This window comes from Chelon labrosus (assembly GCF_963514085.1).
Source record: "Chelon labrosus genome assembly, chromosome: 17".
In the NCBI taxonomy this organism is placed as follows: Eukaryota; Metazoa; Chordata; class Actinopteri; order Mugiliformes; family Mugilidae; genus Chelon; species Chelon labrosus.
Genome location: NC_140350.1, coordinates 2,856,683 through 2,882,760, shown reverse-complemented (window position 1 = coordinate 2,882,760; position 26,078 = coordinate 2,856,683). Strand labels below are relative to the sequence as shown.

Here is a 26,078-nt window from a genome sequence, read left to right as displayed (position 1 = left end):
ATTGTTTCTCCAGAACTACGGACAAAACCATCCACCGGCAGAGCTGCTATTGATTTATGCCTCGGCCTGCTGATTTTACATGTTAGAGAATGGAAACGCAAGACAACTGCGCACAAAGGTATTATGTGACTAAATGTGCTTTGAAGAAGGTGTGAACTGAGCTTTGCAGGTGCCTAACACACCAGGGGTCAGATCACTGTTTCCTCTGACCATGGTGAGTCACCGTGACTCATACGCACATAATACAGACCCACACACTCCATGTGTTTGCAGACAGATGCTGCAGATTAAATCCAGCTGTCTGCTCATCACGCTCACATCAGACAAGGGGAAAACAACAGCCCGCGAGGAGCAGACATACCTCAAACAATCACACACAGATGCATAAGCAGCCCAGATGACTCACCGTATATTCCTGCTAGAAGCTGCTATCCACGTCTTTCACTATCACTCTCATGGGTTGTTTGTCATCCCTGCATGGCAAGAAAAACTGGAGTAGACACAACTATCTACAATCTGCCATCTGTTTTGTCTGCCAAGGGGGATATTGACTACAGCGTCTGGTGTGTGACTTACAATTCAGATTTGGGTTCTGTGCCACTGATGCCAGATTTTTTTGTTGTTTTTTTTGATTTGGGCAAAAACTCTACTGTCTTTTGCCCAAAAGATTATCCCTGATCGTTTGCATGCCGTAACATGTGATTCATGCCATTTTACACTCAGCAGACCATTCAGTGACAGAGTCTTATATATCAGAATTTTCCCAGGAAATAAATGCATCAATTCATTCATACACAGGCACATCAAACACAAATGCTTGAGGTCTTTGTCTCTTCGTATTATCATCGAAAAAAATAGCCAAAGATCCATCCATAACGGCTCCAAATTTAGTCCTCTGAGACAACAGGGTGTTCAATCCGCGTCTGATGTCACTCCAGAAGAGGCTGCTGGGTGAAACCACACACATATCTGACAATCATGTCTTGTGTGTGAGTCTCCGAGGACCCAGTGACACGGAGAACAGACCGTCCCCTCTGTTCAGCGCTGACACTGGACCCCTCACGCCTCTGCTGTCAGCCCACTGGCTGTCAACACTGGCCCCCTTTGAGCCACGCACTCAGACACAGGACAGGACAGTGGGCAGGGTAATGTGTCTCCGTCTGTCTGACTCACAAACACACACACACACATATGCTCCAAGTCCCACAAACCTCAGTGATTTAATGTACACACCCAGGCCAGAGAACCGTCCTAAAGCTTGCAAATGCAGGGCCTGGTGCTGTAACCTGTCATTACGGAGGCAGTAATGCCCTTCAGACTTGCCATGAGCTTCTGAAAATAGATACCGCCAGCTACACAGTCTGGGCTGCTACTTTTAAAGAGACTTCTGCAGCCAGTCAACACAGACAAAATGACAAAAGACGCAGGACGTTTTACAGCTTATATAACTATCAATAATAATAAAAGTGGGTTATTTTATAAAGGATGACATAAAACAGTAAAAACAACAATTGTGGCTAACAGCAAAAAGTTGACTTACTTTACTGATAAACATGCAGCTCTTACCATTTCTCTACTGAGTCCAGACAACAGCTAGATGCATAGAATTGTCTGAAGTTTGTTAATATATAAAGAAGCGTCCACATAATTGTTTATGTCTTGCTCCTTGCTTTTTTCATTCACTCTCCGAGTTCCTCTGCTATTTCCCTCCTCCCAACCCCTTCTCCTCCCCATCCCGGTGCAGAATTACATCCCATCAGAGTCACATGTAGCTGAGGGGGACCAGACGTCGGCACTGCCCTCAAAAAACGTACTTCCTTTAAACTGATTCCTTAGAGTAAATAACATTGCATCCTGCTCAGAAGGTCCTTAACATGGAGAGGATTTGCAATGATTGAAAGTTCAGATGGACCACACCTGGTGATCAGAGAATGCTGGGTAGACCTCTATTGGTAAAGCAGGTGTTAACAGTCTGGTCTATGGAGGAAATAACACGTGGTGTAGGAGTGGGCGATGGAAAAGACCTTGTGTCCTCTGACTTCCTGCTCTGAGCTCTGAACCACTGATGTAACAAACTGGAAAAGGGGTATTTCCACTCTGGAAAAACTGTCAAACAACAGTTTATGATAATATGACTAGGCGGACCACGTGGATTATAATGCATCTACTGTGCTTGATACATCAACGATTGTGGGATAGGGAAATACTGTGTTCCACAGGAAGTGAGTGAACCCATGTGAGCATCTTTTCAGACGTCCCACAGGAACTGGTTGGCTTACAGACAAACAGAGAGAAAGTGGAAGAGAGTGGGAGAAAGGCTCCACTATTGATCTCTCAAGGCTTTTCCCATGGTCGGGGGGCCAGAGAGGAGATGGAGGAAATGAAGCAGATGATGAGTCACGAAGGAAAATGAAAACAAACAAACAGAGGATACCAAGTAACCAGATGGAATGGAGACTGGAGAAGTGTGCAGAGAGGGTTCTGTTTGCCAGTTAGTGATGATGTGGAGGCTGCAGCTGAGGGGAGGAACAGTTGCTCAGTGGCCTTTAAATTGTGATTTCCAATGTAGGTTAGTTAGTGTAGCTCTCTGTCTACAACAAATAAGCAAATGGAGCAGAAGAAAATAGATTATTAAAAGCAATGTTATACAGATACTATTGATACATGGCATGAAATATATTTTCTGCCAAAAAAAGTCACAATAAGGGTCTGCAATCTTCTTTACAAAACTTAACACCAATAACAAATGATGGGGAAAACCACTGACTGTATTGAAAAAATGGGCCAGAAGGTCATCAGCAGGTTTGAAGCTCAAAGTGGGCAGGGGCAGCGGTTGCCAACTTGGTTGTGCTTAACTCCGCCCCCAATTTGATAAACCAAAAATGTACATAGGAGGAGCTTGGGTCAGACCAAATAAAGCCTAATAAAGCCTAACTCAATGGTAGCATGCTAGCTAAGGCTACTGATCTGGCTAAGGTTACCAGAGTATACAAATTGCTAAATAAGCTGCTGGCTAGGGCGGTGGTTTTGTTGCTGCCTTGCTCCTAGTTTGAAGTTAGTGGTCATGTTACATGAGGTATGTTTACCTGAAGGCTTAATATAATAATTAAGAATAGTTTGTGTTATTGAAGTTATACTGCACAAAAATTGGCTTTTAAAAGTAACTTGGATAAAAGCCAACTGTAGTTTTCAGAAAGCAAATTAATAAACCTGAATTTAGATTTTTACATAACTTTACTTAAACTACGTAGTTTATTTGCATGTCACTTGGGTAAAACTAATAAAAATAATGATATTACTTCATACTATTCAAGGAGCATTTGATATTATGTAACCAGCTGTCAAAATTGATTGAAAATGCTTTACTACAAAAAGGCCACATTTTAGATACCGAAAACAAAGTATTAAAAAGTTATTGGACAGAAAAATATTTCAGTGAATTCCTTCTCTCTTTTCAAATATCTGGTCTCAGTTGAAACTCAGAACTGATTCATGCCTAAAAAATGTTATGGGATCATGATGAAAGTTCCCCACTACTGGAATATTTGCCAGCCAGCTGCACTGTCAGTGTGTGAATTTACGGATTTCTGGCGGAAATGTTTCAAGATATTGAACTGTGTGTCTGCTGAGAGGTTTGGATCGGACAGTTTGTTGTGTGCCGTCCTGTTACACACGCTAAATACTGCAAATAAACGTCTGCAGGCCTCTGCAGGATGTCTGGACCTGACAGTGGACAGGATGGTAACAATTATGCAAGAGGTGGCTCGGCCAGAGAAGTCAGGCTGTGTCGGAAGTTGATGAGAAGATCAGCTTTCTCCCCAGGGTCTCCCTTGCACTAAATTGAGGCACTTAGTCAGCTCTTCCTCTCAGGCCATGCACAAATCTTGCACCTTCAGCTAACAATGACAAGTGAAAACGTGACCTTAGTCCAAACCTTGACCTAAATGTGACTTCAGCTATTTTTGATGCGGTACACAGATTGGAATGATTCTACATGAGAGACTCAGAGCAGGAAATACCATCCTGCGGGAAGAGTTATGATAGAGTGATCCACAGATGGGTTAGTATCATCTGCAGCACAGGCGTAAATAGATAAGGATTTATGATATGACATTATCAGCAAATACAAACACTTTCCCTCTATACAGCAACAAACCCTTCCACATCAAACCCAGTTGAGTCTGCTTCATATTCCCATACATTACAAAATAATCACACCAGCTCAAATCATGTGATTGGTCAAAAACTACTCTGACAAAGCCCCCAGACAATCCAGAATGAACCACAGGAAACTGCAAATATTCCCACATTTGTTTTCTTTCAGTCGCCCACCAAACAGATGTACAGTTTTCTTTTTTTCTCTTTTCGCTTATTAACATGTTCAAGATTGCACATTAAAGCTGCAAAACAAATGGTACAAATAGCTTTCCCATGAAACAATCGCCAGAAGTGGAGTTTTTGTAGGATTTAAAAGTTAAAAATACACTCACTTAGGCACACGTGCACCTCACACTTGTGTCAGACAAATACTTCATCATCCTGTGATTAAGAATTAAGAAAAACAATAATCATTTAATTCCACTTAAATACAAAACTAGATGCTGAGCCCCAAAAGCAACCTGATCTCACACAGGCATAAAAATGTCCATTCACAAAGCCAGCTGGGTTAGGCTCCTAATCTTTCTCTGTAAAACCAGATGACTTCCACCTGCTCCTAGTGCTCTGCAGTAAGTTATACACTGTTTTTCATGAAGACATTGATACAAGACTCTAACACTGATGATGATGTAGAGTATTTTAAGTTTCTCAAGTGTGGTGTGTGTAAAATAACTGGGCAGAAAACCTTGAGTGTAAACCACTACAATAGCCTCATTATCTCCAACTTTCTCTCCCAGCAACACACACACACACACACATTTGAGCACATCTTTTTGTTTCTCATTACCAGAGCTGACGAGGAACATCTTCTTGTCTGTGGAAGGATTCAGTTCAAAGATTAAAACCACAAGACGAGGCATCCTCCCAAACCCTTCATGTTTAAAGTCTTCCAGAGGACTGAAGCATGCTGTCCCTCCTTCTCTGCTGTTGAGTCATTTTAAAGTGAATGTTTTGGTGCGTCTACATAATATCTGCCAGGTCCAGCCCTCTTTTTGTCCCCACTCCCCATTCCTGCTGGTGTTTCTAACATATCACTTTATCTGGAGTTTCTCAGGTGTGCAGTCCAGACAGCTGATATGACTGTGCTGCTTTACTTTGTTTTTCTTTTCTTTTTTGAAACTGGCTTCACTATACAGAAGTGCACTTGACTTTCATTCACTGAAACCTAATGAGTTTTTCCTCTCAGTGTTCCTAGCTCAGCGTAGATTTGATTGCTCTTTATTCCATTTACCACAGAGCTGTAATTAACAAAACATGGCATGGATGTCTACTAGATGACATAATTTCAAACTTCAAATGAAGATTTGCACAGGGATAGCCAGCAAACTTTTGAACTTTGAAAGAATCACAAGTGATCTTTCGCAGACACACTGTCTCTCAAATGAACCATTTCTCACATATCTACTTGATGTATAAATTTAGAGAAGTGCCATGAAAGTACTGAAAGTACAGCTCACCAAGTAATTTCCTTCGCCACAAACAGCTGAAAAGACCAGTGATGGTAAATTTAAGAGCATTTTGCCTGTGTTGAAACAGGAAATTATAGTTATCGTGGCCAGTTGACACTGGGTTTTTCCTTTTAGGCTGGAATTTTTAGCCTGGATGTTGGTGTTAGACGCGTTGCCAAGACCCGAGTAATTGGTTCAGCCTGTACGGGGCTCAGCTGAACTCGTTGCATCACGCTGCTTTTGCCACGAATAAAACAGTCCAAGTAGACAGCAACATCAGCATGCTGTCCTCCTGCAGAAAGGTCAAGGGAGATTTAAAGCAGATTAGTGAGGTGTTCTGAGAAAAGTCAACCTGCCACCACAAGAGACATAAAATTACACATGGATTAAGATTCCCACACACAGAAGCATTAAGTTGTACTGTCTGATGTACTGATGGACCCTCAATAGTTTTTGACTTGAGCAATGACTCATTTCCAGCAGGAAATATTTTCATAGATGGTTCTGATGAAAATGACATGAATATGTGAACTATAAATGCAGTAAATAGTATTTAGTTGTTATTAAATGTCAGCACACCTGGATCTAGTTTTTAAGCAATGAAACAGTCGACCCCTGGTGGCAAAATCCCTAAATAGCACCCCCATGGTATTATATTTTGATAAAAAATAAACTGCATGTGTTCAATTTAAAAAGACAGGGCCTATATAAACTGTCCATTAAGAGGCATTTAGATGGACTGTGTAGACTGGAGACTGCTTTGTGCCTTTTTCCAGCAAAGGCCTTCTCAGCCTGCTGTGCAAGGGCCATATGCACTGTGCTCTAGTTGGTAAACATACACAATTAGCTTGTTCCTTCACACTTAACAAGGAAACACCTGGAGCTTCACGCAGGAAGAGCCGTTAGATTGTTGTGCAGGCTTTAACCACACATACGCACAAACACGCAATTCAGGTCAGCTGTCACCCAGAGACAACCGATTTAACAAGTAAGATCCCTCAGTGTTCAAAAACAACCTGTCCCAAGTTACTGGGGGTACCCTTTACTGAAACTAATGCAGCATTATGGAGTACTGCAATAAATCCTAGTTTGCAGTTGGTACATCATGCTGATTCTGCAGACTGCTGATGCAACCCATTTCTAACAAACAAAAAATAAAATAAAAAATGAAATAAAATAGTCTAACCTTTATGTAGTCTGCTAGATTTGAAATTATATTTACTGGGTATGAATACAGGATCTTAAACCTTGTCAGTCAAGTAGCATTTGCAAAACGTTTTCAACAAATACCCAGCTTGCACTAAAGCTGCAGTGTCATGCTGCAAAGAACCTGATGACCATCAAATCGATCCAGCCTACATGGTCTGGAAGCCATCATTCGCCCACACCCCCAAAGAACACCAAGCAAACTAGTAACATAAAAAGCAAACTAGCTATACTGCACTTGCTGCCCCTTTCACTAAGCAAGTAGCCTTAGATCAAGGATCATTACCGAGATTGTTTTTTTACAAAACAAATTTTATTTAAAATAAAAATCATGCGAAATGTGGGACAAGACAGGGATAAAGAGGGAGAGTAGCTCTTTCAATGAGGAGTGGGTGGCCCTTAAAAGGGCCTTTGGGTTTAAAGTTATTAGCCAGCAAGCTAATACTCCTGAGACTGAGAGGAGGCCTTCTTTCCCGCCTTGCCGGAGCTCGGAGCAGACTGGCCGGTCTTCTTGGGCAGCAGGACGGCCTGGATGTTGGGCAGGACGCCGCCTTGTGCGATGGTCACGCCGCCAAGCAGTTTGTTCAGCTCCTCGTCGTTGCGAACAGCCAGCTGGAGGTGGCGAGGGATGATACGGGTCTTCTTGTTGTCCCTGGCAGCGTTGCCGGCCAACTCCAGGATCTCAGCGGTGAGGTACTCGAGCACGGCGGCCAGGTAGACCGGGGCGCCGGCGCCGACTCTCTCTGCGTAGTTACCTTTGCGGAGGAGACGGTGAACACGGCCCACGGGGAACTGCAGACCAGCACGGGAGCTACGGGTCTTTGCCTTGGCACGGGCCTTTGCTCCGGTTTTACCTCTTCCAGACATTGTTGATTGTTCAGGTGATATCGTCTCTAGTAGTAAATGCAACCGTAGTTTTTAAGCGATAGGAAAGAAATGAACACTCGACCTGGATATAAACCCCACACTTTGTCCCTCCTTAAACAGTGATTGGTTGTCAGGGTGAAACTAGAAGGATTTGATTGGCTGTGATAGGTCACAGGAAACAGGAAGTTGTGACAACTCTCGTGACGTCGAACCAAGCATGATAGAGCTCACAGAGGAAATAAAGGCGATTGGTTGCTAGTTTGCCTGCTAGTATTCTACTTGTTGTGAGTGGGTCGAGGTAGAGACAGAAGACCAATCGACTATCTTCCCTCCAGCTTTAATTTTTTGGCGCGTTTTTAAACTACAGCAAAGGGAAAGTGCATTCAATGCAGATTCATGAACATTGATCTTGAGTGTTTTGCATGATCTACTGGATATATATGGTCTGTGAAAATAATGAATAAAGTGCCACGTAAGAAGGATACTCATAAGTATATATAAAATTATCTGCAAATACATTTGTAGGAGGGCATTTTGTTCATTTTAACAAGTACAATATATGCTTGGTTTGTCCCGAGTATCTCTACAGAGACACATTTAAGGCATTTACAGCCAAAAGTATTCCAGAGTGTGGTACACAGACAAGGTGGTGCTTCAAAAATAATTTATTTGCAATAAATTAAATATTTCAAATATAACAACAGAAATCATACATCAAACTATTGCAACCACTTTTTTCTGCTTTACATTACAGCCACATACATCTTGTTTTTATTTTATTCATGTCTTTAAACAGCGAAGTGGCTTCTGTTTGTTTTCTTCAGCATTTTGAATTTGTTGTAGTGACGTAAAGCACATTGTTCATGAGATTTTGACAGTAGTGGCTCTGCCGTGGTGATCCCTTTCAGTATTTTAATTGATTAAAAAAATAATAAACAAACACAGTAAATAAAATAAAGAAGGAAGGAAGGAAATATAACCAGTGATTTTGATTATTCTGAAACCTGGAAATGAATGCAGTCGGTTAAAAACATTTTTTCATAGTCTGAGACAAAACTCAAAAAGTATGTACATTTTTACATACTGGTTCTATTTGCCTTCGAATGATGCAGATTTTCTCATATCTCTAGTTGCTAGTAGCTAATTAATTTCAAGCCCTGAGTACGGTACGTCCTCTCTATCCATCACCTTGCCCTAAATTTCTCTGAACACTTCTACCAAACAAGTTTGACTTTTTCCAGTCTGAACTGCAAAACTATGGCAGTACTGTCACTCAAGAGAAACTTAAATGTATTTAAAATATTATGTTACAACAGTGCTCTTACGCGTTTAACACATGATAGGTTTTGCTTTATTTATGATTATGAGCTGATCAGCATTTCCTGTAAATAATGTTTCTAATCTCATTTGACAGTATTACAACAATGAAGTACCTTGAAGTTTCAACTGGAGTCAACTTAAGCCACAAGGAGAGAAGTACCTGATCATGTTCAGTCATCAGTATTATTAGAATTTAGGTTTAAACTCTTAGCGAGGCATCAAAACCCTAACCCTGGCTGATTGATTTGTCAAAAGCAAACTGAAGTTATGATATACCACAGGAGGTACCTTTATGAAATAAAAGTACAATAAATACTTTTCTTCTGCTTTTTTAGTATAAGATAAAACATTAAATAACATTCTAAAATCAATGTATTAGCAATGTATGATGAGTTACAGTTAGATTAAGACATTTTTTTGTTAACTTACTTAAATTATGCGTTTAAAATTACATTTGCATGGAAAATACACGGCAATGTCTCTATTTTACAGAGCAACTATAATGACTAGTTTTGGATGGTAAAATAAATAGCACATAACAAATTTTCTTTTTAAAACCAATAAATTTTACATGTGCTGTCTTAAAAAAACAAAAACAAAACATTGAAGTCCAAAGTGCAACCTCTAGTTTCATACTGGCATTTTAGAGCAATAAATAGAGTATTTCAAAACATGTAGTAATTCCCTTTTTCTCACCAAGCAGCAGATTTTCAAATAGATTTCTTCATCACATTTTAAATTTCAGTGATTAAACATAACTTCTTGTCTTGAAGGTGCGATAATTCCTCTCCAGAGAAGAGTCCTCCTTTTAGGAGGTACAGGTGACCACCCACCAGGGGTTGTTCGTCCTGACTCGAGTTTAGTTGTTCTTCTGCCAGTGATAATGGAGGCTTTACAATTAGTCAGATGACCCCAGCAATGATAATCAGTTATCCAGTGAGCTGGCTCCTCCATTGGTAGCGGCGGGCTTGCCTTTTGATTTGCCCGATGAGCGGAAAGAGAAGCGCTTGATGAGACGACGGGAGAAGCTGCCGGCCTTTTTGCGGTTGCTGTTTGCAGCAGCGGCAAAGTTATTGCCCATGTTGGAGATGTCTTCGTGGGATTGGCTGAGGCAGGACTCTTTTTCTCGATGTCTTCTGCGGAACAACAGCTTGGTCCCGCTCTGCAGGAAGCCCACTGTATGAAAACAGACAGTATACATCAAGGATATTGTAATACATTACAATATTAAAGAGGCAATTCGCAACTGCAGAACTACAAAATGACACTAACAGTTCATACATCTGCTAGTTTTACAAATTAACGGAATGGGTTCATGACACAGCCCCCTTGGTAAGATGCTTTCAGCACCAATTAAGTCCACTAAAAACTATTTTTGTCTGGTTGTGTATATGGCACAGTGTGGCCTGCAGAGGGCAGTAGCAGAGAAGCCAGCCCCAGTATGGGCTGTAAATCTGTGAATGCTCAACTGAAGCTTCAACGTTATGTAAGGCTATACAATGAAACATGCTCTACAAAATAACAGCCGTGAGATAGATACACTATTAAATTACTAAAACAAATTGTTTTAGTGAAATAGAAAGGGTACAAGCAATTAAAGCATTCACAGAAACAATATTTGAATAACGTGCATTTAGAATTAGCATAAGGCCTTTCAGAAACATGTTAAAGGCAGCTAACCAACTGTGAGGACTGTGTTACCTTTATGGTCCTTGAGGCTGCGGGTTTCCAACCCACCAGTGGAACCAGTGTCTGATTCCACGTCATCCACTGATGGACGCTCTGAGACGTCAGAGGGCGTGGTTTCATCTGGTTCCTGGTGATGTCCGGCCCCGTAATGGTTTCCATGCATGGCTGCGTCCATGGCTGCAGCATAGCCGCTTGATACTGCACAGTTCTCCTCTGAGAGCGGAACCTGATGAGTATTAAAATAAGGCAGAGGAACGCATGTTATAATTAACACATTAACCTCAGTGCCACATTTGTTCAATATAAAGAAACCCGATTATTCCAGTTTATTGTGTCTCAAATGCACTGGAATCTGAATATGTTTCTGCACATTTTCAGGCCAAAATTAGGTCAGAAGACACTCATTCTTCTATAAAGTGGTTACATGGGAGGATGTGACCTGTGGACTATATTTAGATCGCACTCATTTTGGCTCAAAGACTCCATGTCATTGTATTTTAGATTTCTTTTAGGAGTTAAAGGCTCTCTGCTCATATAATCAGAGGAAAAATCAAAATATATTTTATTATTCATTTTGCAAAGTGCTGTGTAGGTAATGGAAATCTTCCTGATAACCACACAAATCAATATACTGCACTTAAATAAAAATAGTATACTGTATAACAAAATAGTAGAGGGGAACAGCCCATCAATTCTGTACTGATTTATCGTTAACAGCACAAAATCTGCAGGAGACAGTTTCTATCCTCTGACCTTTGACACACCCGAGATGATTAGTGTGCTTCTTTTCGTTGGCGTCTTCCGTGCTACTTTGGATGCAGACTCTGTCAGCTGCCGAATGGCCGTCTCTGCAACAGGATCCAGGCCATTAGAGAGGTGGCTGCTCTCTGAGCAACAAAAGCACATATGTAAATCAGCACTATACTAGTAAACTGCAATGTACATACAAAAAGAACAACATATACAAGATTAATAATAATATATTTGTTTTTGTTGTTTGGCACATCATCATTATTTATTGTGGTTGTTGCACTTTTCTACCTAAGCTGTTTGTAATGTTATAGAGCTATGTGAGGTTTTTGGACAATAGTACCTGGACAGAGTGCATAACGCGTACTGAAAAGAACATTCCACTCAACTCGTGTTACACTGGTTCTTACTGGTTATCCTGCTTTGCATCTGTTATGTAAAACAATGTCTAGTTTTCAGTCTAGAACTCACTGCTTAGGCTGGGGCTGCTGCTGCCTCTGCCACCCGACAGGACGGTGGGTTTCTTCTCAATCAACTCCACTTTGGATGGGGAACTCAAAGGAGAATCACCTGGAAATCACCGCAGTTATTCATCTTACTGTTAATATAACCCCGACATTCTTAAATCTCTTTTTGTGCACCCACCCTAGTGCAATGAAATGCTTCGTTTTAAATTTACCTGGACTGCGATCCAGTTTAAGTCGAGATTGGACGGTCGTGACTGTGGTGACAATGGTTCCATCTGGCATGATGGTTCGGTCCACATCCACTTTCTTCGTAGGGGTGAGCGAGGAACGAAGTGGAAAAGCATTGTGTGCACTGCGAGGCTCCTCTGTTTCCAGATACAGCAGCTGGAAGAGAAAAACAAAATCAGATGGAGTGAGACAAATTCCCACATACAAAGGAGTAAATAAAATGTCTAGAGGTGGTGGCTTTATTAAAGAGGTGGGCACTTTATTCAAACTGACGTTTGGACCTGCAGGAAATTTTAGATGACTAATCAGTAGATATAACAGGCTGCAGAACAGGCTGGGAGATCTTATCTTGTGTCCCCGTAGGTTATTTTATGCACACGTGTTAGAGAACAACAGAAAGTACCAACAAGAAATGTCACCCTACAGAGATAAGACATGTGTTTATGCTTTCTTTGAAGATGTATGTAGATCTGCAAGACAGCAAAAAGGCAACATGTTGGCTGCTGAAAAGACTACAAGACTACAACTCTCACAGGCATGACAATGGACTATCAGCCGTTATACAACACTCCCTCTGCTTTTACTGAAAAATCTTTTCCATCATTTCCATCATTCTTGATGTTAGATAATAAACTGTGATGTAACTGTATCCTTCGAAGCATGAGAACAACTTTGAAACTGTGTTCGTTTGTTTTTACAGATATGAAACTCATTTTTTCCTCACCTCAGCCGTGATGGTAGCGTTTGGTGCCAAGCCGTGGCCAGGGCTTATGGACCATACATGCTGTCCAGTGGGAACTTTGCACTGGAGATCCAAGGCAATGGAGGCATGACCGGGCAGGAATTCTATCCAGATTTTACACAGAAAGAGAAAGTCTCAACATATTTGTTCACACAGCATCAAGTGTGAAGTCTCTCCTTGACTCTAGCTCTGAGGCCACGATGGGATTATCTGCTGACATTTTATACACCCCGAAACTCTAACAAAGACCATTACGTTGTGTCTGCTAGCAGTGCATTTTAGACACTGATGATTCTGCTTAAGCAGTCTAAACATTCCTGCTGATCTGGTTTCTGAACAGCAGCCAGTAGTAAATTGGTATCGAGCTATAACTTACGTTCCCTTTTGCCGTTCCTCTCCAGAAGTCTTACTCTGAGCTCTTTGGTGTCTGGGCCCAGCTCCCTTCGACGTACAGGAGAAATACATTTGAGTTACAGATAAACACCACTGTGTAAAAATGTATCCATTAAATTAATAATACAGCTTATTGAGTAGGAACATTTTTGTGCTTAAACCTTTAAAATTTGGCGTAAAACATTAAGGACTACTCTATAACATCAGCATAAACGACAAAATACATTAGGCAACAGTCAAATTTGAACTTTAACTCTCAGCTAATCGGGTTCGTCTTTTCTGTGTGGGAGAGCTTTGAACAGATTTGACCCAGACTGACTATGGGCATATCAGATGGCTAAAATTCGAATGGTGCATTGAAGAGCAGAGAGATAATAAGATAGAGACATCTCTCATGTGACACAGCCAAACCCTGTTTGCTCTTGTAAGTTCGAAAAAAAAAAAAAACCATTGTGGTCTTGACAGAGAAAATACACTTTAAAATACACGTTCAGAGCCTTCATTAACATGATTTTGGCATTACACATGGTGCCTTACAAAGTAATTTCTTCACTCCATTCGAGGGCAGCACTGGGGTTGCCCGGCACAGACAGGAAGCGGGTTGTCCTCTCTGTAGAGGGTTGGTCCAGGCTCAGGACACAGCACAGCTCCCCTGATCGAGACCACCCTGCAAACACACAGCGACCCAGTTAGACACCTGCGATCAACAGGAAGCTGGGTAGAAAGTATCTGACGCTGAGGGAAAGTACCTGACCTTTACTTAAGGTTGCCCTGAGCTGCCGGAGGAGCACTCGTCTCACCAAGACGCTCTGGGATGCAGAGTTCAGTCCCACTGTGAGATGGTCCATGGGGGCCTGGGAGCGTGCAGAAAAAAAGGTTGTGGAGTACTGATCACATAGCATTAGCAATTTATTCATTTCTGAAAGCAGTTCATCTTAGTGGCTGAAAGGATAGCAACAAACACATATTTCTCACCAAAGGACTGGAGCCACATGTCTTGAGGTTGAGGACCATGGCTGGCTGAGTACTGAAAAGAGTATCCTCTATCAGTCCCTTAATCACGTCAAGGTCTGCCTCATCTGCAGCGCCCTGGGAAGAAAAGCAAGCAAATGATCACTCATAATATGCCAGTGTTTGTTGAACTGAACAACACTACAGACCCAAGGCTGAGACTTAATTATATTTTTATGCCCGACATCATCTTAATTCTAACAATATTAAACTCAGTGTAACTGTTTAATCTAAAAGCCTTTTCGCTTGTTAAAAAGAATTGCACCAATCTCAATGGCATGCTCATTTATATAACAATATTCAAGAACGACATTTCCTCTGTGAGTCATGATGAGTTAAATGGCGTTGAAAGTGACTCACATGCAAAACATTATACTGAGATTTATGAATAGTATCAGACAGAAAGTGTGAGCAAAATATCAATTTGCATAATGGGTGCTTCCTTTATACAACATATGCTAGCTTCTGAATCGCATACGCCACACAGTTTTAGCAATGAAAACCTTATTGACTACGGGCATATCAAATTAATGGTATCACTATCAAGCACTCTCACCGGTCTCTGCAGCTTGCACGGGGACACTGTCAGAGCAAATGATGGCTGCTTGAAAAGAGTCCAGGATATCAGCAGACCCTCATCCTCCACCTCCTCCAGGCTCACCACCACCTGATGGACAAAACACATTACACACAGATGCAGAAAGTGAGGTAGCAGGAAAGCTGTTACAATAATAAAGATTCGGTTTGTTCTCATTAATAAATCCATTCATCAATTTAGTGCAAACAAGCCTGGCAGTCTACAATATATATTACATCATTGGGTAACACTTCACCTTCAATGACATTAGCAGGGATGATAGATCACTGCAATTTATTCTGTGTAAAAGTACACATTTGAATAACAATGCAAATGAGATCGCTAACATTTGTTTTAGAGGCCTGGCCTCCCATGTTTTGTTAACAATCCAGGTGCTGTGCTTTGGTACCTTTGCCACCATAGGTGCAATAGTGATCTGATAGGTGTCCATGGAAACGGCAGCAGGTGACTGCTGGGTGACTGTCACAGGAAATGTCACCGTGTCTACCCAGCATTTACAGTGTAAGACCTGCGAAACAAGAGGACAGCACAATTCATTGCAAATTTAGCGGAGATGCCTGTTTTAGTTGGATGAACCACAACGTACTGTAAAGTCTAACGGCTTATTAAGGCCATAGTCATTTTATTAAAATGGAGCTGGGGGTAATACAAGTAGAACTTTTGACTTTCCAAGCTTCGTGAGAAAAATACTTATTTGAGATTACAGCTAAAAAACTAATTTACAAAGCAATACGGTACTTTCAATTCATTGTTGAAAATTTGATTTTTTATTCTTATAAATTTATCAGTTCTGTCACCAGACAATGTCCAGATTTTTAATAATTTTTATTTGAGAAACTTTTTTTATCTTTTTTTTTTTAATCAACAATGATCCTTACATGAATTTGCATTAACAAACATGGACTACACACATTGCTTACCATTCGGTTTGCTGTCTGGTCAGTACAGGACACGCTATTTATTGTAGAGGCAGCTGTTAACTGGAGACTGCTGTCAAACGTTATCTGGAGGGAGCTCTATTAGAAACACAAGAACAGAAATATGCCCTAAATATTATGTAAGAAAAAGAGGAGAGACACTCGGGGATGACATAAAAGATTCCTCACAGCGGTGATTCAGCCTCTAATGCAGCTGATTACCAGTCAGGCCTAGGCCCTGGAGAGCTTTAGTCAATTAGAAAATGAAACGTCTGCCGTATCATATAAACTAAAAAATGTAAGTGCGCTCAACATGTTTGGTATCAGATGTCGCAGAATTTTAGATTCGTTCTGATTATATAATGCAACACTTAAAAAGTAAAATATGTGTTATATGAATCTAGAAAGGCTCTTGTAATGTATACACTGTAGCTAGAATATATAAGTTATAGGATCTAAGCACAGAGTCACTGTATTTACAATGCATGACAGAGCACAACTGTGATTTAAGCCCAGCTGGCTCTGTTGATAACTAAACTCTGATGAATTGTGCCTGAAGTCATATTATCAAAAAAAAATTAAAAAAAATAAATAAATAAATACAACATATGTTTAACCAAAAGATCCTGAGGGGGAATTAATATGAGCTTTTGTAAATCTGCATAAGTTGTAGATTGCCTTTCATTAAAATGCAACAGGTTCAGGCTGCTCACACAAGCCCTTGCCCTGCCTGACTGCAGCATCCATTATCAAGGCTGCATCAGTCAGTGCTTAGTCATGCTTAAAGAAAGGCAGCTTTTCTTGTTTAAGTGCTGGACTTGCAGGACACCCCTAACAAGAGGAAAAGAAAAGATTCACCAGAGACACCTACTCGGACTAGTATCGCTACTGTCTGACTGCTTCAACTGGCTCGGGAGATGCAAGAGAGAGGAAACAAATCCCCTATCGCCAGGGCATATGTTCCACGAGGTCCAAGTCCAAAGGCGGGGCAGAGGTGGGAGGATGACATAACAAAGTTTGTGCAGTGTGTGTGTGTGTGTGTGTGTGTGTGTGGGTGTGCGCGTGTGTGTGCGTGTCAGTGTTCCAGCCAGTAGGGCAGGAAGCCAAGTGAAATGCTGCAAGCTTACGTAGGTTCCCTGGACTAACACTGCAGTCACATGACCACGGCGTACAACCGGCTGTGTTTACCTCGGATGGCTGGAGCCTCTAACTCATCCTTTCATTACAATCCAAAGTGCAGAACAAATATGGTGCGATGTATTTCAGGCTGGGTTCAGAAAAACTCACTAATCACGAGGCTGTCATCATGTATATTACTAAGGATATGCGTCACTGCAGGAAAACTCCAGCGGCATATTTGCAATAAGGCTAATTAGATATTTGGCTAAAATCTGTATGATGGTATACAGTATAAATGGGCACATCATATTTATATAGTATATGCATTAACCATGAGGCCATCAGAAAATATAAACAGGGTCAGATTCCTGATAAACAGAATACTTTTTTGTATGTATCATACATGCTATTAGATGAGGAAAAATTTCTATTTTTGCAAATTACTTTAGGGAACACAGCAACACCAGATTACCGAGCTGTGTCGGTAACAATCTACTGTGCCTAAGAGAACCAGATTTTCATCCTGTTGCTTCCATTTGGTTATGATAATTTTTTTTAATTATTCGACCAGTGTAAGTTTGGGAGTTTATCTCAGTGGTATTTGAACACTTTCATTGTTATAGGTCTTCAATGTCCCTGTTTAGAAAATATTATTTTATATACAGTTCAATTTTTTAGCTAAACCCTAGAATATCTAAGCAATATGGGTATAATGTTTCTATTCCTTCAAGGCATCGTTCATTCATTGGCTTTATGGGAGGCCATCTGGTGCACTGAGGTGTTGTGTATCCTCCTGGCAGAGACAGTCCTCATTTTGTCATGGAGAGGCCGAGCTAGTAGCCACTGATTTGTCCCATTTGTCCTTGAGAACCACTGCTGTTCATCAGTGTGTGTATGCGTGAGGAGTATTTCTGGAAAGAGACAGTTCCCGAGGACATCCATAGTGTCACTTCAGGTTTGTCAGAGTCTCTCCCTTCGGGTCCGGCTGGCTGAATGCCTCTGAAAAGCATGTGGGTCAACCAGAAATACAAACACCCTGTGGCTTATGATGACCCTGTCATTTCGCTTTCATTTTTTATTTTTATTTTTTGTTAGCAGTGCACATCTAAGGTTCAGGCTCCATGCAGAATTTGTAGTATCAAAAATTTCATAAAGATATTTATTTTTTGTTTTAAGGAAAGAGATGCATTATGTCCATGATTAGGTATAGTTTAAATTAATGAATAAAACAACCTTACTTCAGAAATATTCACATATAAACAGGACATTATTTGTTTTTTAGCCACACTAGTGCAAAGGCACATTAGCTAACATCATAAACAAATGTCAGCATACTGGTTAGCATGCTGACACACTAACCTGATATGGTAAACAGGGCAAATATCACTCGCTAAGCATGTGAGCATGCTAATGTTAGCTTTCAGCACAACACTACAAGAACAGTCTTATTTTAGAGACCGTAAACTGCTGAAATGCATCAATCAGCCATTAGCCAATCATGACTAGATTAATGTTTTTTAATCAGACTTTCATTTGGTTTTATATTTTTCAAGTTAGATGTTTATTATGCATCTCCTAGTTACATAAAATCATTAGTTACCCTGCAAAATACAGTGCATTAAAACTGTAACTGCGAGATGGTACAAAACCTGATTACTATGGTTACTAAGCGTTTGGGATCCTGCTCCACATCGCGTGTGTCTTCTTTTAAATGCCGAGTCAAAAGCAGCCACCTTGCAGAATAATCCCCGCCACAGAAGGAATTTAATATTATATTTTGGCTGTTGGTGAAGCTGAATCTCATCAGCAGCTGTGACTGAGGGATAAAAAGGTTGGTTTCCTGCACTATCCTATCAAGTGAGTGCTGAGTGGCCCACTGTCGTTAAGAAGGAACCTACTTGAGCATAATCACGGGGCATTAATCATGTACCAGCAGCTCGAAGTCGTAGAGGGAAGAAGTGAACTGCGTCCTCGAGCTATTCAGCAGCTCTTTATAATTGCAGAGTGTGAATGGACAGGGAGCTTCCTTCCCTGCAGATGCACACTTGTTTTGTACTCCGCTACTACTCAGTAACGACGGCTTGGCATCATGTGTCAGCTGCAGATGCACACGCAGCCTGCTCATGCTTTCTGATTTGCTGGTCTGGGAAGGCCAACTGGTCAGTTACTTCCAGTCCCGTCTGCACACTAATCCATCCAGAGACATCTGAGTAACTCCATATTAAGTCATTTCTTGTGAGGCAAGATTATTTCCAGATTCTCACGCAGTAATACTTTAGCAGACGGATATTTTTCGCTGGATAAACAAGTGAGTCATGTGATGAGCTGCATCATGGGATTACTCCCCAAAGGTGCAGGAAGAGGCTGAAAACACTGATATGCTGGAAAATATATTTAAATGAAACCATGCTATTCAATCCCTGTTATATCAATTTATAGGATGCATACAATTAAGAGTTTCTGAGCATATAAATGTTGTGAAGAGGTAACTCCTATGACTTAGCAAACTGGCTGTGTGTTTATGCAGCAAAATGACATCCTTCTGTTAATGGCACTGCAAATAACCAGCTGCAACGAAGCCTCAGGCTAAACTTTGTCTACAGGGACACAGGAAGTGTAAGGTCTTCATATCAAGCATCAAGTTACCAAGGTAGTCTTGTCATATCTGTAAAACTATGAAAGAAGCATCCAGCACGGCCAATGGTTAAGCTACACTGCATTTTACCGTGGCTTTGTATTTGTCTTCTCTAATCTACATCTCAGACAGATAGTGTCTATCAGAGACAGGAAATCAAATCCCATGACTGGAAGTATCTTCAAGGCGGAGGCCGGATGGGGCACGGTCACTAACTCCTTATCTCCTCACGTAATACTCTGTTTGGTGAGTTCTCGCACACGGAGCTGAACCGCTCTGCAGCACCAGTGTCTGTGCAGGCAGCGAACACAAATCTTACCTCTAAATGAATTGTGAATTGTCATGTTTCCCAAGTGATCTCATTACACGCAAATCATTAGTAGGAAACATTTGCACCTGTTTTTGTAACAACCCCCAAAACCAGTGTCAGTGTTTCGCCCTCTCAATCATTTTTCAGTCTCATCATGTCGTTTCAAACGCTGGTCTTTGGGGGTCAGGGCCAGGTCTCCCCGCGGGAGCATTTGGCTACATGGACACTGCATTCTGACAACACTCAAATTTAGTGAGACAGCATCTGGCTTATGTGCCTCTCTGCTGCAGTGGACACAATATCCACCAGGACAGCTAAATCTGATTTCTGCAAACAGTGATCCACTGATGCACAGGAAATCTAAATAAAACTGCAACTGGTCGTCCCTATGAATAAAAACAGACCCTGAGCACCCTTTGTCTTTGTGTCAGTGTGACAATGAATACCAAACTCCCACGATTACATACCCTTGCTTTTTCGATTGGCTCTGGAATTATCCAAAATATTCCTTCACAATACTGAAAACAGCTGCAAAGGGGAAATACAATGATACGTCTCAGTAGCACAGAAAAAAAAAAAATGATGTTTTATAATAATCATTATGCACTAGGCCACACTAGCAGACTCCACCAGTCTGCCTTACATATTAGCTCGTCTCCCACATCTTGTGTGAATAAAAAGCCAGTTGTCTGGCACTTTGCCCAACTTAGAACTTTTTGAAATTACATTTACTATAGTTCTAGTGGAAAAGCAAGAGAGTCACAACAGACTGAATTCACAACAAAAGTGCCAGGTAGCTACATAGCTAAATAAGGTAAATAAGGCCCTAATCCACCAAAAATGTTTGTGCCATGTTTGAAAAAACTAGGGGTGGGTGGGTGTTAATCTGCCCATTATTTAATTGATTAAAGAAATAGGTCTGTACGTAATGGCATGTTCATCAGCTTTCAGTTCTTGGATTTCATTATGTGGAGTGTTTTAACCGATAGAGAGGAAAAAGACCTCTGCAACCAACTATCCTAACTGTAGGATAGTCCTACAAACAATCAGAGCAGCAATGACGTAATTGCTGTTAATTGTTCGTATTTCACCACCAATATCTTGTGCAATAGATGCGACCTGGTGCAACAGAGGAATCTCAGACAGGATCCATTTTGTTGTAACTAAAATCAGCTCAATGGCGCTCAGATGACGTGTATGACTAGGTCACTGTTACTGTTCTGTACATCACCACAGAAAACCAGCCCAAATGGTTTGATTGGCCTGACAGGCCTTCGCTGGGCATAATGAAACCCAAGTGGAGCGACTCCTGCCTGAAATTCCCCCACTACAATTTTTTTGGTGGCACAAAAGCAGCTCTCTGGGTGGCTCTCATAAGAACTGGAAACCTCACAAGAAGACACTAAGTAAAATGAAAGAAACACATGAGACACATTGTGTTGGTTGAGCTGTAGACGTCCAGGCTAGCTGTTTTCCTAATTTCAGTCTTTATGCTAAGCTAAGCTACTGGTTGAAGCTTCCCAGTTAGCGTACAGACATATCCAATCGCTTTTTGAATTTAAATGTCAGAAGATGTGTTTCTATGTGTCAAGTAAATGCAGCAGGGATAATAATAATTATTAGAAACTCACTAATAGCATATTCAGTAAAAATGCCACTCCACTGCATGACTGAACATAATAGATTCTGCAGAGGAAAGGACAACCCTGTTTGCTGCTTCAGTTAACCCGCGCAGGCTCTTTCAACTCACCTTTATTTGGGTATATTTCAACATAATTATTTAAAGACCTCTGTCAGCATCGATCTTAAATGCTGAAGAAGTACTTAGGTTAATGCTATAAAGGATTTGCGTGCTAATCCCCACATGATGACACCGCGCTCCTCCGGGGTAGCTCATGTTTTGCCCGATGTAGAAACATAATCATGAATTGCAAGTTAGAGGAGAACGTGAGTCTTCGGGACCATAGTGTGGTCGGCTGCTCCAGTGTCTGTTTTCAAAGTGGCCACGGAAACCTACCTGGCAGGTGGCAGATGCTCACAGTATGCAAGACGCAAAGAATGCAATGCGACTTGCTTCCTGCCACCTAATACTTGTCGTATCTCCTCTGACCCCTACGGCAGGTTTTTCCAGTCAGGCATATAGGGAAGAGGTGAAAAGTTGAAGACAGACAAGATTACAACTGGCTTTTACAACATAATACAACACAATAATTAACAGGGACAAGACCTACTGTCACACTTGAAGCAGATGTTGTTTATGGAGATCAGTCATGTGACCGTTCGTGTCCACACAGTGGCTACTGCTGCTCTTATAGGTCCTGATATATTTATTAAATAAGACATGCCAGCAATTTGTTATCTAAGTGTCAAGTTCAGAGGTTCATTAACTATCTCACAGTTAATTTGCATACACCGCAGACACATTTGAACAGATTGCTCCATTTACAGCCACAGTGACTAGCAGATATTTTATTGTGACGAGGAAGCTTCTGGTTCACACACTCGCCAGGCAAACTCAACACCACATAGACCAACAGACACGGAGAGCTTAACAACTATTTTAAAGTTCCTCTACAGGCATTTTATGAGTCTAAAGGTCACACTGTCATCAAAGATCAAGTCCACAGGGAACAATAAAGGTATACATGGCCAATACTGCCTCCTTTTTAAAAATACAACCTTTTAAAAGCGGCCTATCCGATTTCCTAAATGCCTTTCTTGTGTGTTTATTTAGTGTTAGGTTACAAAATTCTGTCCCTAAAAAGTAATTCTATGAATTGATTGATCTGAATCACCATAGGTAACGCAGACTGTGATTTAATTTTTAGAAATGAAAAATCATAAAAGATGTTATGAAGGTAAGTACAGCGTGGTTGGCACGTGGAAACTCCATTAAACAAACTCTCATTAAAGACTCTAAAGTTCACCCTTGGTTCAACTCAGAGTTGTGGAGTTTCTTAGAAACTGACAGCTACAAAGGTCACAATGGATAAACTAATTAGGCCATTGTACGATAACTAAGCTCCCATTTTCTACAGTGTATTAAAGAGAAGCTTTCCCACAGGACCACTGAGACATCTTATGAGCATCAGGCTGGATGACTGTGAAAGCTCACCAAGGTTAAAGCTGCATACCAACACATATATGTGGAATTCAGAGAAAATGTACAAGTTATACTATAAAGGAGACACGTGAAGAAACAGGAAGCCACCAGTGCTCATCGCTGTTCTGCCATAAGGATATCTGATCTCAAATTTATTCTGCAGCCATTCATCTAAAAGACAAATGAGCGCAATGCAGTTTATGCAGTTCAGTGCAGTCAGGATTGCACAGGCTTGTACTTTAGGGAAACAACACCACCTCTTTGCAAATGCATGGCTCAACACAGGAGAGACAGCGCTTCAGGTCAGGACTCAACAGTGAAGGACAAGGGACACTCCTTTGAGGACAACAATGTGCACATTTTGGCCAAAGAAGACTGATGTGTTGAAAGAGACATAAAGGAATCCGTCCACGTAAAATTAGAAAACCTCTCTCTGAAAAGTGGAGGTGGAATGAGACAATAATTATCAGCCACAGTCTTAACATTTGCCCCCTAACTGCTTCACCCATATTTACACCTTGGGTCTTTAGTTTCTGGTCATTCTGGTCAGGTGAGTATTGGACCCCAGACATGTGAGTTTCAGGTGGGAGTCACGCGCCAATGTTCCAAACACCTAAACTCCCCACCAGTCATTTAGAAACGAAGAAGCCGTTTGGATGAGTGACGAAAGGTCTTCAAGAAAACTCAAACAAGTCGAGTTGACTTTGTTTTAGCTTGGTTTTCAGATCTGCAGCGTGACAACATCCCCGAACACACAAGAACTATTTTCAGTCCTGAAACAGATGGCCTACACAGAGCCCCGATTTCGACATCAGAGTCAGTCTGGGTTTACATGAAGAGACAAAAACAAGTGAGTTGCTTGGAAATACCTGCAAAATTGTGTGCAAGCATACCTGGAAAACTGGTGAAGTTTTCCCACTAAATACTGATTTCACTGAGATGTTTATCTGTACTGCACATAGTGTGGTTCTCATTGTTTTATTCCTGAAGGCATGTTACTTCCCTATCTCGGTGCTCAAAACCAGCTGCAAACCAATACTCATCTCTGGCACATCACCAAACACACTCAAACATCTGAGGGGATGTTTTCAATATGCAAAGGTGAGCTGACCCTTACGGATCAGGACTGGGCGCTGTTTGTTGTGCACGTTCACCGCGCCGATTGATCCGACCCCTGTAAACTCCAACTCATCTCTCACCCAATACAAACACTTTGAGTGTGTGTTGGGGGCGGGGGGGAAGCTCCTCTTCCAGTGCTCACAGGAAGCATCTGACTGAGTGGCAGACTTTGATGATTCGCACACATCAAAGGAAGACCTTTCGAAAGTTACAATAAGCCTCTAACCCTAAATCTGTCTGAAGTGTTGACCACACTGAATCAAACATTAATGAGGGAGATTGTCTGTAACTTGCTTTAATACTGAAAGTTAAGGGCATGGGCTGCAGGAAAAGCGAGACAACCCTTACTGTCTCCTGCCAGTGTGAACACACATGTATGCCCCCCTCCTATCAGACTATTTATATGAGATGTGGGTGGCTGACTGGTCTTGCCTCTCCACTGTTTTGTGCATTGATTCAGAGCTGTTACGCAAGGCTCTGCCCCCCACATCCTCTCACCGATTAGAGACACTCTAGCTCCCACACCTCCATCTCAGTGCCCACACACACTTCCAGCACACATGGGCACACTGACTGCATCAGCTCCTGCTTAACTATTTATGCCTCTGCTTGGTGGAGTAACCTTAGGCACGCTTTTCTACACACTGCCTCTTTGTATTAACGCCGTAAAGATGTCAGCTCACCCCGTGTCTGCAGGCTTGCTGATTCAGAGCCTTGACCCAGGTCCTCTGCCAGTGCTCTCGGAAGGACTTGAAGGAGAAGAGAGAGGTCAGCAGGCCTTTAACCCCGGCCTCAGATGCGGGTCCTCCATCTCGGCCTGAGCGCAGCTTCAGCAGGAAGCCCCATACGCCTCCAGCTTGGCTCTGGTGGACCTGCTGCCAGGTTGCTTCTCTTCTGCTCTCCTTTCCAGCCTTCCTGGTTCTCCACAGCCGCAGCACGGTCAGCGAGTACTGGAACAGCCATCCCAGCACAATCAGCAAGGAGGCAAAGAAGAGAGCCACCAGACACAGCCAGCTCAACTCCTGGAGCTCCATCACCGCCTCCTGCAGCCTCTCATACCATCAGGTCCAGATGCAAATATCAAGACTGGGAGTCGCAGAAGATCAGTACCTTTAAACCCTATGAATGACATAGAAGCAGCTTGATTAATACGCGTTATAACTGAGGAATAAATGGTTATTACCACATTAACTTTAATTTGCTTATTCTGGGTCACAATAAAAACAACCCGTGCGTGCGTGCTTGAGGCAGAAGCGCTGAAAGCAGCGTTAACGCTACGCAGGTAAATACAGCTGAATCATACGTAGTGAGGAGCCGATGCACAATAAATAAATCACACAATCAAAAGAAGCTTGACACCAACCTGAAGTTCAATTCAAACGGTCCGAGCCGCAGGCTGCAGGTAATCGAAAGCAATTGAGGGAGGCTTCATGGCGATACAGAGCGATCCCAGCAAACAAATGTCCCATGTCCGAGGGGACGGCAGTGAGGCTTCCACTGGTGTCTCTCTGCTGTCATCTATCGATTCAAACACAAGCTGCCTGCTCCCCGTCCGTGCTTCACGGGCTCGAGCAGGGTTTCAAATCTGCGCCGATCGTTCCCTCCTACCTCCGCAGCCCCCTCTACAATGATGATGACTTGTCAAAGGACAGCGACGGTCTGCAGGTGGCGCTGCAGGTGAAGAAGGCTTCAGCAAACGGGAAGCGAAAGGAGGAGCTTTCAAAATAAAAGACAAGCATATCTATGTCATTGTTGGAGAGTTTGATTTTGGTAATATGTGTCGTTCCGATTTATTAGTAATGTTTTAACAGTTGAAAACAATACTGGGCCATCTAAATGGTCACAAGATAAGTGGTTAATAATGATTCACTGAGAAGAAGAAGAAAAGAATACTGTAAAAATTCACGTTCACGTACATATTTGAGTTTTGTATTTTGGTCATTAGGCATTTATATTCAACTATTACCTAACAACACATCTGGCACGATGGAAAGCAAT

General features: G+C 41.7%; 3 protein-coding genes across 9 annotated transcripts in view; all 3 read right to left on the bottom strand.

The window, feature by feature from the left end:
* phldb1a (pleckstrin homology-like domain, family B, member 1a) overlaps nucleotides 1–5,085 on the bottom strand; it is a 29,896-nt gene extending 24,811 nt beyond the window's left edge. For 5 of the 7 annotated variants that reach the window (XM_084564689.1, XM_084564694.1, XM_084564693.1 and 2 more), the window contains exon 1: nucleotides 1,567–1,707. In XM_084564689.1, the coding sequence (XP_084420815.1) occupies nucleotides 1,567–1,569 (3 nt within the window). In that variant the 5' untranslated portion in view covers nucleotides 1,570–1,707. Of the gene's footprint in view, nucleotides 1–406; nucleotides 579–1,566; nucleotides 1,708–4,945 lie in introns of those variants that run through there. The other 2 variants (XM_084564690.1, XM_084564691.1) reach the window with 2 other exon arrangements.
* A 1,832-nt stretch (nucleotides 5,086–6,917) lies between these two features.
* On the bottom strand, nucleotides 6,918–7,984 carry h2ax (H2A.X variant histone). Its single transcript, XM_084565258.1, has one exon. The coding sequence runs from the start codon at nucleotides 7,677–7,679 to the stop codon at nucleotides 7,251–7,253; it is 429 nt and encodes a 142-aa protein (XP_084421384.1). The 5' UTR covers nucleotides 7,680–7,984; the 3' UTR covers nucleotides 6,918–7,250.
* Nucleotides 7,985–8,221: 237 nt separating this feature from the next.
* On the bottom strand, nucleotides 8,222–25,650 carry c2cd2l (c2cd2 like). Its single transcript, XM_084565195.1, has 15 exons — nucleotides 25,444–25,650; nucleotides 24,764–25,199; nucleotides 15,798–15,893; nucleotides 15,266–15,385; nucleotides 14,836–14,946; nucleotides 14,244–14,357; nucleotides 14,023–14,122; nucleotides 13,806–13,935; nucleotides 13,252–13,316; nucleotides 12,858–12,979; nucleotides 12,118–12,289; nucleotides 11,910–12,008; nucleotides 11,442–11,575; nucleotides 10,701–10,914; nucleotides 8,222–10,175 (listed from the first exon to the last, which is right to left on the bottom strand). The coding sequence occupies exons 2-15, from the start codon at nucleotides 25,112–25,114 to the stop codon at nucleotides 9,925–9,927; spliced, it is 2,079 nt and encodes a 692-aa protein (XP_084421321.1). The 5' UTR covers nucleotides 25,115–25,199; nucleotides 25,444–25,650; the 3' UTR covers nucleotides 8,222–9,924.
* Between the last annotated feature and the right edge of the window lie 428 nt (nucleotides 25,651–26,078).

Coding starts and splice junctions, on each gene's coding strand:
- c2cd2l (XM_084565195.1), bottom strand. CDS start 25,114: ATGGAGCTCCAGGAGTTGAGCTGGCTGTGTCTGGTGGCTCTCTTCTTT. Junction 12,980..13,251: donor GAGGAACGGCAAAAGGGAAC/GTAAGTTATAGC, acceptor AAATCTGGATAG/AATTCCTGCCCGGTCATGCC. Junction 10,176..10,700: donor CAGCCTCAAGGACCATAAAG/GTAACACAGTCC, acceptor GTTTTCATACAG/TGGGCTTCCTGCAGAGCGGG.
- h2ax (XM_084565258.1), bottom strand. CDS start 7,679: ATGTCTGGAAGAGGTAAAACCGGAGCAAAGGCCCGTGCCAAGGCAAAG.